At 48.7% G+C, this 14,605-nt stretch overlaps 1 protein-coding gene across 1 annotated transcript; it reads left to right on the top strand.

Moving 5' to 3' along the window:
- Nucleotides 1-1,503: 1,503 nt before the first annotated feature.
- RPS23 (ribosomal protein S23) lies at nt 1,504-5,238 on the top strand. Its single transcript, XM_044293206.1, has 4 exons — nt 1,504-1,647; nt 3,164-3,323; nt 3,488-3,608; nt 5,048-5,238. The coding sequence occupies exons 1-4, from the start codon at nt 1,644-1,646 to the stop codon at nt 5,192-5,194; spliced, it is 432 nt and encodes a 143-aa protein (XP_044149141.1). The 5' UTR covers nt 1,504-1,643; the 3' UTR covers nt 5,195-5,238.
- Nucleotides 5,239-14,605: the final 9,367 nt, after the last annotated feature.

Genomic DNA, 14,605 nt, shown 5'->3' with positions numbered 1-14,605 from the left:
CTGTCTGTTATGGGGGCCCTGTGGTTGTCACTGACTGCCTCTGTTATGGGGGCCCTGTGGTTGTCACTGTCTGTCTCTGTTATGGGGGCCCTGTGGTTGTCACTGGCTGTCTCTGTTATGGGGGCCCTGTGGTTGTCACTGGCTGTCTCTGTTATGGGGGCCCTGTGGTTGTCACTGGCTGTCTGTTATGGGGGCCCTGTGGTTGTCACTGGTTGTCTGTTATGGGGGCCCTGTGGTTGTCACTGACTGCCTCTGTTATGGGGGCCCTGTGGTTGTCACTGACTGCCTCTGTTATGGGGGCCCTGTGGTTGTCACTGGCTGTCTCTGTTATGGGGGCCCTGTGGTTGTCACTGGCTGTCTGTTATGGGGGCCCTGTGGTTGTCACTGACTGCCTCTGTTATGGGGGCCCTGTGGTTGTCACTGGCTGTCTCTGTTATGGGGGCCCTGTGGTTGTCACTGGCTGTCTCTCCTCTGGGGGCCCTGTGGTTGTCACTGGCTGTTTCTCCTCTGGGGGCCCTGTGGTTGGCACTGGCTGTCTCTGTTATGGGGGCCCTGTGGTTGTCACTGGCTGTCTCTGTTATGGGGGCCCTGTGGTTGTCACTGGCTGTCTCTGTTATGGGGGCCCTGTGGTTGTCACTGACTGCCTCTGTTATGGGGGCCCTGTGGTTGTCACTGTCTGTCTCTGTTATGGGGGCCCTGTGGTTGTCACTGGCTGTCTCTGTTATGGGGGCCCTGTGGTTGTCACTGGCTGTCTCTGTTATGGGGGCCCTGTGGTTGTCACTGGCTGTCTGTTATGGGGGCCCTGTGGTTGTCACTGGTTGTCTGTTATGGGGGCCCTGTGGTTGTCACTGACTGCCTCTGTTATGGGGGCCCTGTGGTTGTCACTGGCTGTCTCTGTTATGGGGGCCCTGTGGTTGTCACTGGCTGTCTGTTATGGGGGCCCTGTGGTTGTCACTGGCTGCCTCTGTTATGGGGGCCCTGTGGTTGTCACTGGCTGCCTCTGTTATGGGGGCCCTGTGGTTGTCACTGGCTGCCTCTGTTATGGGGGCCCTGTGGTTGTCACTGGCTGCCTCTGTTATGGGGGCCCTGTGGTTGTCACTGGCTGTCTGTTATTGGGCCCTGTGGTTGTCACTGGCTGTCTCTCTTATGGGGGCACTGTGGTTGTCACTGGCTGCCTCTGTTATGGGGGCCCTGTGGTTGTCACTGACTGTCTCTGTTATGGGCCCCTTACAACAAGCAGAAATATTATGTCTGATCTGAACATGTTGCACCGCTTTACACACAACCAACCCCAGTGGGCGGGGTCACAAGTGGGCGGGGTCAGCTCTAGGCCGCTACAGACGCCAAGCATCATGGGATTCGTAGTTTACTGCCGGCGCCAGGCACCTATTGCCGGTGTCGTGACAATGAAATCTCATTATTTTAGGGATAACATCATCCGCTATTCATCTGCGTGTAATATTATCATTATACTGCGGATATCTCACATCCAGGGTTCACCTAACGAGAACTGCCGGCCGTAACCTCTGTATTACGGGGACAGGCACACTGCAGGACAGCCTTCGTGGGGTCCTCTCGGCGCCTGGGTTTCTCGGTGGCTTCTGGGAATCGATCTTTCCGTAGTCGGCCCTGGGACAGACAAGATGGGTGAGTGCGGCTCTGCGGCGTGGCGCGGGACCTGGGCGGCTGGAGAGCGGGCTGGGAGGTACCAAGGGCTCCGGTGGGGCCCGGCATCTTTCCGGCTGGTCGTCAGCAGCGCGGCCGGTGTGAGGAGAGACGTGACGGCGTGTCTGGTACACCATGAGGCCGCGGTGTGAGGAGCGGGCGCCATGACAGGCGGGACTCCCACAGCAGGCGTCTGTCCTGTCGTGCTGCAGAGCCCCCCCAGGATCGTGTGGTCTGTCCCGAGTCCTCCCGCGCTCCTCTCTGTGGTCTCTCCCGTGTACCCCTGCGCCCTGCACAGTGGTTTCTCCCATGGCATTGTAGAAGCTGCGGTCTACTACTAATGTGAACGGCTCCTACAGAGCGGAAGGCGTTATTAACCCGTTCTGACATTTTCTGCAGCTGTTTGTGCAAATTTGAGGGTTGAATATAGACGTTTTCTTTGCCCTTGTCTTTAGTTTTGCTACTTTTTATGTTCAGGTTATTATAGATGTGTACATACTGAGTACATAGCTTATGTTCTAGAAGGCCCAAAAACTAGTAATTCTCTATTTTTACATTAATCTTGCTATATTTTTATTTTTATTTTTTTTCACCTAGTAAATTAGGCTAGGCCTTTTTTTTTTTTTTTTTTTAAGAATTATTTTATCTCCCCCCCTCCTACCGGGGGAATTGAACCTGCGACCTCTGATGCGGTGCGTTATGGCTGTCGGTGTAACGCTAGCGGGCATCCTTTCAGTTGGACTATGATGGGGGGCATCGTCCGGCCTCCAGCTGATGGGGTGACAGGGGCTGAATGGCAGGTGTACGTCACCTCTGGTGCTAGCTGGAGCCTGGCTGTGTATTATGACCAGCTCCTGGTGCGGATGATGGTGGTTCTCCTCCTCCGCTCCGTAGCAGATTGCAGGGATCCTGTATTATGGTGGTTGCTAGGATCCTGGCGGAGAGCCTTCTATCTGAAGCTGGCCCATCTCCGGGGTTAGGCTGCCTGCACACGACCGTATTCTGGGCCCATGTCAGATCTGCACTTTTTGGGTGGGGATTGCACACAAACCCCATTCCTTTCTATTGCGGCCGTTCCCCAAAATCTAGAACATGTCCCGTGTCTGTTTTGTGGATCTGTGGTTTTTGGGTGCAAAATGGATACCTGTGTGGGTATTTGTCCTTAGGGGAAAAAAAAACAATGGCTATTCTTCTAAAAACAGCACCACGGTTGTCTGGTATTGTAGCTTGGTACCATTAGTCAATGGAACAGAGATGCAGTACTGCATGCAACCTGTGGACAGGGGTGGTGCAGTTTTAGGAAGCAAGCCCCATGTTCTAAGTCTAAACAACCCCTGTAAAAATAGTTGACGGCCCCGTACCAGTCAGTCAGCTGTAGAGGGTCACTGATTCCTGGTGGACGTAGTGCCTGGGATTGTTCCGTCGTTAGTGTTTGGGGCCCACGGATGAACCTCGGTGCAGACACTTACCTCCTCTAATCTCTTATTTCTCCTCTCAGGCAAGTGCCGAGGTCTTCGTACAGCAAGAAAGCTGCGCAACCACCGGCGTGAGCAGAAGTGGCACGACAAGCAGTACAAGAAGGCCAACTTGGGGACCGCTCTCAAGGCCAACCCCTTCGGAGGCGCTTCCCACGCCAAAGGAATCGTCCTGGAAAAAGTGTAAGTGGGTGGGGGGAGTCTATGACTTTCCTGTCGCTGTAGATACTGTGCAGTGTGTGACCACTATCCTGATGGGGAGCAGTGGACATGTGAAGGTGCGGTCCGTGCTGATGCGTTGTATACGGGGTGATCTGGAGTCTTATGGAACCCGTCTTGTCTTCCAGAGGTGTTGAGGCTAAGCAGCCCAATTCTGCCATCAGGAAATGTGTCCGAGTGCAGCTGATCAAGAACGGCAAGAAGATCACCGCCTTCGTCCCAAACGACGGCTGCTTGAACTTTATTGAGGTAACTATAATGCAATATTTATCCGCTTAGGCCTAGTTCACTCTGGGCAGATTTGATGCAGAAAGTTTGACATTTGATCTTGGGGGGACGAAAAAATTATTTGCTTCTTGGTGCTCTCGTGCTGAGGCTTCCCTGCTCGCTGCCTGTGTCTTTAGCGCATGTTGATGCGTGACTTCAGAAGCCTGTGATTGGTTGCAGTGGTCACGTGTTGATGCCGGAAGGGGCCAGGATGAGCCAGGCCTCTCCATGGGAGCAGCAGGAGACTGGGGAGGTGAGGTATACAGAGCTACTCCATCTCCCCTGCCCCTGTGGATGTTCACTTCTCTATTGAAGGTGGTTGGGAGGATCCACAACAAGTCCTTGCATGGACCACGGCAAACGTCAGGTGGCAGATCCGTTCCCTGAATCGGTTTCCGTGTGGATGAGGTTTTACCTAGTGGATGCTGTCATCCGCTGTGGATTTTCTGTCTCAAGATCCAGACCAAAAATCTGCCTCAGTTCCTACCAATGACGGGTCCGTAGCGATGGCCGATCTTTTTCCTATATGACGGAGGGAGTCTTGGGGGTCTGTCTGATTACACGTCGGTGGGTTGTACAGGATAAGAAAAGAGAACTTGCGGTTTTCACTGGTGCAGCCCATGGACAGAATTGTTTTACAGCTATTGATGGGGTTGTCCTCTTAAACTTTGGTGTTAATAAATTAGTGCACTTTGGGGGGGGGCGGGGTAAAAAAGGGACTCTCACCACTTGAATGGTAACACTCACTCTGCACTGATGGCGGCAGGGCCTGACGCTCCCAGTGTTATGACCTCATGTCTTCATGTAGAGAACGTCAGGCCCTACTGCTTCCAGTGCAGATAGCGCTCCTGTAAGTCCTGGGGAGGTTTATGTATAATGAGGACACTGCAGTGGTTGGGATATTGGGGGGGGGAAAACAAAAAATAAAAATGAATTTCCTTATGGCCATTTTTGTACCCCCCCCCCCCCCACTTGTGTGTACGTACCCTTATAAATCAAATTTGATTCCAAATCTGGCTTCTGGAGCTACGTCCCCTTCCTTCGATTTGACTATCGCACAACTTGCCTTGCTTTGGCAATCTCGCCCCTTTGCCATTGCTCTGGGTATAGTGCGTGCACAGGCCATGTCGGGGTATATTTGGGAGCTGAGGTGGTGTTCCTCTGTCTGAACCCATTCCCATATGTCTGCATTTGCTCATCTCTACTGATGACTGAAATGTCCAAAGCACAACGCGCTTATGGTTCCTGTATTGCATTTTAGAAGACATTTGTTTGGTTACGGCGTTCTGCGTTAGTGAGCGGCGCCCGTGTGTCTTCACTGGCCGCCTGTAGCCTCTGCTCTGTGCTGGGCCTACAGCTCTCCCTGATGTACAGCGACCGATTCTGTCACTCTAACAAGTCTCCTTTTTTCTTCTACTAAGGAAAACGATGAAGTTTTGGTTGCTGGATTTGGTCGGGCTGGCCATGCCGTTGGTGACATTCCCGGTGTCAGGTTCAAGGTCGTAAAAGTAGCCAACGTTTCTCTGCTGGCCTTGTACAAAGGCAAGAAGGAGAGACCAAGATCCTAGACGTCTTCTGCCCTCCCCTCCTTCAATAAACAACTTTCACAAACTCGGGCCTGTCTGCTGTGGTTTACTGCTCCTGTCTGTCATGGAATACAGTCCACGTGGCTGTGAGGTCATCCCTGGATATTGGTAATAGATTGGGCAACATGGCTGCCCCCATGATGTGCAGAGAAATGTAAAAACATAGGTGCTAATAATGCCATTAAGTAAAGACCTCAAAGGTGTGCATTACCTTCAAGTATTTGGTGTCACACAGCTACGAGACCCTGGTGTATTTAAATCTCATTTAGCCTGTCTTTCAGAAAAGTTTCTCCTGGGATTCGAACTCGCATCCTTTCACATCAGAGGCAAGGCATTTACCCACACAGCTGTGAAAGCTGTATTGCCTGTAACTTAAAAAAAAATATAAGACTTCTACTCTAGGTAACTTTGATACCTAGTGTACATCCATACACATGACAGCTGCCCCAATGCACCCAGCTCTGCTACATCCATAGTGTAGTGTACTGGGGCAGCTGTCATGTGTGTGGATGTACACTAGGTATCAAAGTTATCTACAGTAGAAGTGCATATACATACACACACTTTTTTATGTATGTATGTATGTATGTAGCAACACATACATAGCTGTGTGGGTAAATGCCTTGCCTCTGATGTTAGGTCATGAGTTTGAATCCCAGAAGAAACTTTTCTGAAAGTTTAGTTTTATTTTATTTTTTTAAATATTGGACTGTTACTTTACTTTTTAAAAGGGGTGGGTAAAAGGGTGTGGTCAAGGGGGCGGCAAAATTGGCTTTTGCCTAGGGTGGCAAAAATCCTTGCACCAGCCCCGAGGTTGGTGATGATGGCATCCCAGCTGGTCTCATAAATGCTGGATTGGCAATAAATCCGGTGACTGGGCAGCCCAGGAAGTGTTGTAATCTGAAGGAGACATCCCTGGGAAATTCTTGCTGTGTGCGGGCGAGCATTTCCCGGCCATGAGAGGAACCCGTGTGGCAGCAGGACCTCCTGCACGTATCGCTGAGCTGTTAGTGTCCCTCGTATCACTACTAGGGGTGACTTATATCATGGTTCCTCAGATCATCACCAGCAGAGTGTTGCTCTACAGGCAGGATTAAAGTTCTCGCCGCGAGGTCTCCATACTCCAACCCGACCATTGTTGGATCCCAAACAACCTGCGTTTATCACTAAAGACCATACAGTTCCAGTCCATAGCCAGGTTTCTAATTCATCGCATTGCTGCAAACGAAGGCTGGCTGTCAATGGGCAGGACACGTAATGGGTGCTGTGGCACCAAATTTATTTCTGTTAAGCCCCTGGAAATGGCTCCAGGCACAGATGAGGGGGCTGCCTGTGTCTGGATAGTGAACAATGAAACTGGAGGCTGCTCAGGCCTGTCGGTGGAGCAAAACATCCTCTACTGCGGCCTGTTCCCCACGTGTGCGTGCCCTCACGTAACCACTGCTCCCAATATCTAATAGCAAGGTCGGAACTGCCTGGATGGCAGCAATTTATAGCAACCACCATCCTGCTTCTCTCAGTTCAGTGATGTACCCCCTCTGTGAACTGGATAGTGTGTCGTAGAGAGCCTAACAGTCTCGCCAAGAGGTACACCACCCAAACGTAGCCTCTGAGAGCCTTTTTATAGGGCACTGGAGGATGAACTCTTACACCCTCTTTTGGCGAGACTGAATGGCTAAGACCACATCTTTAACCACTTCAGCCCCGCTAGGTGAAACCCCCTTCATGACCAGGCCACTTTTTACACTTCGGCACTACACTCCTTTCACCGTTTATCGCTCGGTCATGCAACTTACCACCCAAATGAATTTTACCTCCTTTTCTTCTCACTAATGGAGCTTTCATTTGGTGGTATTTTATTGCTGCTGACATTTTTACTTTTTTTGTTATTAATCAAAATATAACGATTTTTTTGCAAAAAAATGACATTTTTCACTTTCAGCTGTGAAATTTTGCAAAAAAAACGACATCCATATATAAATTTTTCGCTAAATTTATAGTTCTACATGTCTTTGATAAAAAAAAAAATGTTTGGGCAAAAAAAAATGGTTTGGGTAAAAGTTATAGCATTTACAAACTACGGTACAAAAATGTGAATTTCCGCTTTTTGAAATGGCTCTGATTTTCTGAGCACCTGTCATGTTTCCTGAGGTTCTACAATGCCCAAACAGTAGAAAAACCCCACAAATGACCCCATTTCGGAAAGTAGACACCCTAAGGTATTCGCTGATGGGCATAGTGAGTTCATAGAACTTTTTATTTTTTGTCACAAGTTAGCGGAAAATGATGATGATTTTATATTTTTTTCTTACAAAGTCTCATATTCCACTAACTTGCGACAAAAAATAAAAAATTCTAGGAACTCGCCATGCCCCTCACGGAATACCTTGGGGTGTCTTCTTTCCAAAATGGGGTCACTTGTGGCGTAGTTATACTGCCCTGGCAATTTAGGGGCCCATATGTGTGAGAAGTACTTTGCAATCAAAATCTGTAAAAAATGACCGGTGAAATACGAAAGGTGCACTTTGGAATATGCGCCCCTTTGCCCACCTTGGCATCAAAAAAGTGCCACACATCTGGTATCGCCGTACTCAGGAGAAGTTGGGGAATGTGTTTTGGGGTGTCATTTTACATATACCCATGCTGGGTGAGAGAAATATCTTGGCAAACGACAACTTTTCCCATTTTTTTATACAAAGTTGGCATTTGACCAAGATATTTTTCTCACCCAGCATGGGTATATGTAAAATGACACCCCAAAACAAATTCCCCAACTTCTCCTGAGTACGGCGATACCAGATGTGTGACACTTTTTTGCAGCCTAGATGCGCAAAGGGGCCCAAATTCCTTTTAGGAGGGCATTTTTAGACATTTGGATCCCAGACTTCTTCTCACACTTTAGGGCCCCTAAAAAGCCAGGGCAGTATAAATACCCCACATGTGACCCCACTTTGGAAAGAAGACACCCCAAGGTATCCAATGAGGGGCCTGGCAAGTTCATAGAATTTTTTTTTTTTTTCGCATAAGTTAGCGGAAATTGATTTTTTTTTTTTTTTTTTCTTCTCACAAAGTCTCACTTTCCGCTAACTTAGGACAAAAATTTCAATCTTTCATGGACTCAATATGCCCCTCAGCAAATACCTTGGGGTGTCTTCTTTCCAAAATGGGGTCAGTTGTGGGGTGTTTGTACTGCCCTGGCATTTGAGGGTCTCCGCAATCATTACATGTATGGCCAGCATTAGGAGTTTCTGCTATTCTCCTTATATTGAGCATACAGGTAATGAGATTTTTTTTTCCGTTCAGCCTCTGGGCTGAAAGAAAAAAATGAACGGCACAGATTTCTTCATTCGCATCGATCAATGTGGATGAAAAAAATCTCTGCCAAAAAAAAAAATGGAGGGGAAAGGCGTCTGCCAGGACATAGGAGCTCCGCCCTACATCCATACCCACTTAGCTCGTATGCCCTGGCAAACCAGATTTCTCCATTCGCATCAATCGATGTGGATGAATAAATCATTGCTGGGGATTTTTTTTTATATATATACACATACATACACAAAGTGTTTGCCAAAGCATAGGAACGCCGCCTCCTCAGCTCGTATGCCTTGGCAAACGTATCTGTCACTGCAGAGTAGAAATCTCGTCTTGCAGCGCCGCATACACTGACTTGCGTGTAATCTGACAGCAGCGCAATGCTTCTGTCAGAATGCACATCGGTGCTGCAGCTGGTCGATCGGTTGGTCCACCTGGAAGGTAAAAAGACAAAAAAAAAGAAAAAACCAGGCCACAACGCAATAATTTTATTAACTTTGGAACAGAACGTGTAACTTTAACTTTTGGAACTAAACATTAACCTGTTTGCTTACCTGTTTTTTTTTTTTTTTTTTTTTTTTTACCTTTATAGAACAAACCTCTCCTTCCCCATGGGTCAATGTGCAAAGCGCAAATCGCCCAAAGATGTGGCGAAGTGCGTTATGCACTTTGTCCCATGTGAAAGGAGACGTTTGCAGCAGCAGTGAGTGAATGGGCCCTAATAGCCCTGTGTGCCTGTCCTGGTGAGATGATCCCTATGCTAATAGTGTACCTATGAGTGGTACTTCCGGAAACACTCTCCAAAGCATAGGGCAGGGTGGTCCGGACAGTCAGGACAGAAATAGCGGGTGTCACGCCTTATTCCACTCCTGCTACAGACACGACATCTTTTTCGGGGTGACGGGTGGGTTGAGGTACCAGGAACGACATTGGGGAAATGTCGCTCGTGTAGACGGCTAACTACACTGGTGGTTGGGGCCACGGAACCTCCTGGATACAGGAGGTTCTCGATGATCTCTTCCTGAAATTTGAGGAAGGATCCAGTTCTCCCAGCCTTACTGTAGAGAACAAAACTATTGTACATCGCCAATTGAATTAAATATACAGACACCTTCTTATACCAGCGTCTGGTGCGTCGGGAAACTAAATACGGAGACAACATCTGGTCATTGAAGTCCACCCCTCCCATGAGAAGGTTATAGTCGTGGACTGAGAGGGGCTTTTCAATGACACGGGTTGCTCGCTCAATTAGTATTGTCGTGTCTGCGTGAATGGAGGAGAGCATGTAAACGTCACGCTTGTCTCTCCATTTCACCGCGAGCAGTTCTTCGTTACACAGTGCGGCCCTCTGCCCCCTTGCAAGACGGGTGCTAACGAGCCGTTGGGGGAAGCCCGCGCGACTAGTTCGCGCGGTACCACAGGCGCCAATCCGTTCTAGAAACAAATGCCTAAAGAGGGCCACACTTGTGTAAAAATTGTCCACATAAAGATGGTACCCCTTGCCGAATAAGGGTGACACCAAGTCCCAAACTGTCTTCCCACTGCTCCCCAGGTAGTCAGGGCAACCGACCGGCTCCAGGGTCTGATCTTTTCCCTCATAGACCTGAAATTTGTGGGTATAGCCTGTGGCCCTTTCACAGAGCTTATACAATTTGACCCCATACCGGGCGCGCTTGCTTGGGATGTATTGTTTGAAGCCAAGGCGCCCGGTAAAATGTATCAGGGACTCGTCTACGCAGATGTTTTGCTCTGGGGTATAAATATCTGCAAATTTCTGGTTGAAATGGTCTATGAGGGGCCGAATTTTGTGGAGCCGGTCAAAAGCAGGGTGGCCCCTGGGACGGGAGGCGGTGTTGTCGCTAAAGTGCAGGAAACGCAGGATGGTCTCAAATCGTGTCCTGGACATAGCAGCAGAGAACATGGGCATGTGATGAATCGGGTTCGTGGACCAATATGACCGCAATTCATGTTTTTTTGTCAGGCCCATGTTGAGGAGGAGGCCCAGAAAAGTTTTAAGTTCGGAAACTTGGACTGGTTTCCACCGGAAAGGCTGGGCATAAAAGCTTCCCGGGTTAGCGGTGATAAATTGTGTGGCATACCGGTTTGTTTCGGCCACAACTATGTCTAAAAGCTCCGCAGTCAAGAACAGCTCAAAAAATCCCAGGGCCGAACCGATCTGAGCCGTCTCAACCCGAACTCCAGACTGGGCGGTGAAAGGGAAAACTACAGGTGCGGCTGAAGTTGGGGACTGCCAATCAGGGTTTGCCAGCACCTCTGGGATTCTAGGGGCTCTACGGGCACGTCTTTGCGGTGGCTGCGACGGGGTCACTACTGCACGTGCCACCGTACCAGCTTCAACTGCCCTTCTGGTGCTCGCTACTTCACCAGGTTGTACGGCAGTGCTGGTACTAGGTCCAGGGAGGGCTGGGCTGCTGGTGTATGCCTCACCACGTAATCCGACAGCACCAGCCCCACTCTGCTGCTCTTGAAGCGGATCCTGCGCAACCTGCGGTCTAGCGACACGGGGCCGGGTACGCCTGGTGGTATCAGGGACCTCAGCCTCCTCGTCCGAACTTTGGGTCAGAGAGCCACTGCTTTCTACAGGTTCGTATTCTGACCCGCTGGATTCATCAGATGAGGGCTCCCACTCCTCATCCGACTGGGTCAGAAGCCTGTAGGCCTCTTCAGAGGAATACCCCCTGTTAGACATGTGGGCAACTAAATTTAGGGGTATTCCCTGAGACTACCCAAGAAAAAAAAAGCAAGCCTGTCTTACAAAGGGGAGGCTAGCGAAGTACCGGAGGCCGCTGCGGTTGATAAAAAATATCAAAACTGATTTTTTTATCGCCGCAGTGCGTGTAAAGTGAATGTGCAGTGATCAAAAAAAAATTTTTTTTTTTGTCACTGCGGTGGGGCGGGCGTGGGTGAACGCACGTGTGGGCGAGCGATCAGGCCTGATCGGGCAAACACTGCGTTTTGGGTGGAGGGCGAACTAAAGTGACACTAGTACTATTATAGATCTGACCGTGATCAGTTTTGATCACTTCCAGATACTATAAAAGTACAAATGCTGATTAGCGATACGCTAATCAGCGAATAACGGACTGCGGTGCGGTGGGCTGGGCGCTAACTGATCGCTAACTACCTAACCAAGGGACCTAAACTATACCTAAAACCTAACGGTCAATAACAGTGAAAAAAAAAAGTGACAGTTTACACTGATCACTTTTTTCTTTTCACTTGTGATTGACAGGGGCGATCAAAGGGGTGATCAAAGGGTTAATTGGGGTTCAGGGGGGTGATCAGGGGCTATAGTGTAGTGTTTGGTGTACTCACTGTGAAGCCTGCTCCTCTGCTGGATCCAACCGACGAAAAGAACCAGCAGAGGAGCAGGCAGCCATATAACAGATCATATTTACAAATATGATCTGCTATCTGGCACTTTGATTGGCTTTTTTAAAAATCAGCAACCTGCCAGCCACGATCATTGGCTGGCAGGTTGCTGACGAAATACCTCTCGATGAAATGCCGGCGCGAACTGCGCACGCGCGGGCGCATACTCGCGTCATCTCGCGTCTCGCGAGATGACGCGTATATGCGTGACTGTGCGCAGCGCTGCCACCTCCGGAACGCACATGTGCGTTAGGCGGTCCGGAGGTGGTTAAAGGGAGTCTTTCACCTAAAATCATCATTATAGAACACTAACATCATGATCTCCATTATATTCCCCATATTAGAATGCTACCTTCCATATTGCTGTCCATTGCCGATTTTCTCAGAAAAACACTTATTCAATATTTAGTTTCTGAAGGGGCCCAGGCCCCTCGTCGCTTTTCATATGACCCACCCTTGGTTCTTCTGATTACGTCCTCCTCTTAGTGAGAAATTCAACGCTGTTCAACAGATTCGCCACGCCTGCGCACTTCATTCCCCCATTATGGGCAGAGGCACAAGAGCGTTTAATGCACCGGCCTTGTGCCTCCTCTGCCCATAATAGGGAATGAAGTGCGCAGGCGTGGCGAATCTGTTGAACGGCGCTGGCGTGGAATTTCTCACTGAGAGGGATGTAATCAGAAGTACCTAGGGCGGGCCAGAAGCGTTTCGTATGAAAAGTGACATGGGGCCTGGGCACTGGCCACATGAATGCCTCCCCGGGCACCTTCAGAAGCTAGTCAGGTCCATAACTATTGGGACATTGACACAATTCTAACATTTTGGGCTCTATACACCACCACAATGGATTTGAAATGAAACGAACAAGATGTGCTTTACCTGCAGACTGTCAGCTTTAAAGTGAGGTATTTACATCCAAATCAGGTGAACGGTGCAGGAATTACAGCAGTTTGCATCTGTGCCTCCCACTTGTTAAGGGACCAAAAGTAATGGGACAATTGTCTTCTCAGCTGTTCCATGGCCGGTGTGTGTTATTCCCTCATTATCCCAATTACAATGAGCAGATAAAAGGTCCAGAGGTCATTTCACGTCTGCTATTTGCATCTGGAATCTGTTGCTGTCAACTCTGAAGATGAGATCCAAAGAGCTGTCACTATCAGTGAAGCCATCATTAGGCTGAAAAACACAACAAACCCATCAGAGAGATAGCAAAAACATTAGGCCTGGCCAAAACAACTGGAACATTCTTAAAAAGAAGGAACGCACCGGTGAGCTCAGCAACACCAAAAGACCCGGAAGACCACGGAAAACAACTGTGGTGGATGAGCGAATAATTCTTTCCCTGGTGAAGAAAACACCCTTCACAACAGTTGGCCAGATCAAGAACACTCTCCAGGAGGTAGGTGTATGTGTGTCATAGTCAACAATCAAGAGAAGACTTCACCAGAGTGAATACAGAGGGTTCACCACAAGATGTAAACCATTGCTGAGCCTCAAAAACAGGAAGGCCGGATTAGAGTTTGCCAAACGACATCTAAAAAAGCCTTCACAGTTCTGGAACAACATCCTATAGACAGATGAGACCAAGATCAACTTGTACCATAGTGATGGGAAGAGAAGAATATGGAGACGGAAAGGAGCTGCTCATGATCCTAAGCATACCACCTCATCAGTGAAGCATGGTGGTGGTAGTATCATGGCGTGGGCATGTATGGCTGCCAATGGAACTGGTTCTCTTGTATTTATTGATGATGTGACTGCTGACAAAAGCAGCAGGATGAATTCTGAAGTGTTTCAGGCAATATTATCTGCTCATATTCAGCCAAATGCTTCAGAACTCATTGGACGGCGCTTCACAGTGCAGATGGAGAATGACCCAAAGCATACTGCAAAAGCAACCAAAGAGTTTTATAAGGAAGTGGAATGTTCTGCAATGGCCGAGTCAATCCCCGGACCTGAATCCGACTGAGCATTTCACTTGCTGAAGACAAAACTGAAGGGAAAATGCCCCAAGAACAAGCAGGAACTGAAGACAGTTGCAGTAGAGGCCTGGCAGAGCATCACCAGGGATGAGACCAGCGTCTGGGGATGTCTATGCGTTCCAGACTTCAGGCTGTAACTGACTGCAAAGGATTTGCAACCAAGTATTAAAAAGTGAAAGTTTGATTTATGATTATTATTCTGTCCCATTACTTTTGGTCCCTTAACACAGTGTTTCCCAACCAGTGTGCCTCCAGCTGTTGCAAAACTACAACTCCCAGCATGCCCGCACAGCAAGGCTGTGCGGGCATGCTGGGAGTTGTAGTTTTACAACAGCTGGAGGCACACTGGTTGGGAAACACTGCCTTAACAAGTGGGAGGCACATATGCAAACTGCTGTAATTCCTGCACCGTTCACCTGATTTGGATGTAAATACCTCAGATTACAGCTGACAGTCTGCAGGTAAAGCACGTCTTGTTAGTTTCATTTCAATTCCATTGTGGTGGAGTATAGAGCCAAAAATGTCAGAATTGTGTCCATGTCCCAATATTTATGGACCTGGCTGTAAATATTGAATAAGTGTTTTTCTGAGAAAATCGGCGATGGACAGCAATATGGAAGGCAGCATTCTAATATGGGGAATGGAGATCCTGATGATAGTGTTATATAATGGTGATTTCCGGTGACAGGTTCCCTTTAATGATTTA

The sequence above is a fragment of the Bufo gargarizans genome, chromosome 5 (assembly GCF_014858855.1).
Source record: "Bufo gargarizans isolate SCDJY-AF-19 chromosome 5, ASM1485885v1, whole genome shotgun sequence".
NCBI classification, from domain to species: domain Eukaryota; kingdom Metazoa; phylum Chordata; class Amphibia; order Anura; family Bufonidae; genus Bufo; species Bufo gargarizans.
Note: the sequence above shows the minus strand (reverse complement) of the source record. Positions and strands in the feature narration are given on the sequence as shown.

Bases quoted from the DNA above. Each gene is read 5' to 3' on its own strand.
- RPS23 (XM_044293206.1), top strand. The intron at 3,324-3,487 runs GTAAGTGGGTGG...CTTGTCTTCCAG, and splicing joins GGAATCGTCCTGGAAAAAGT to AGGTGTTGAGGCTAAGCAGC. The intron at 3,609-5,047 runs GTAACTATAATG...TCTTCTACTAAG, and splicing joins GCTGCTTGAACTTTATTGAG to GAAAACGATGAAGTTTTGGT.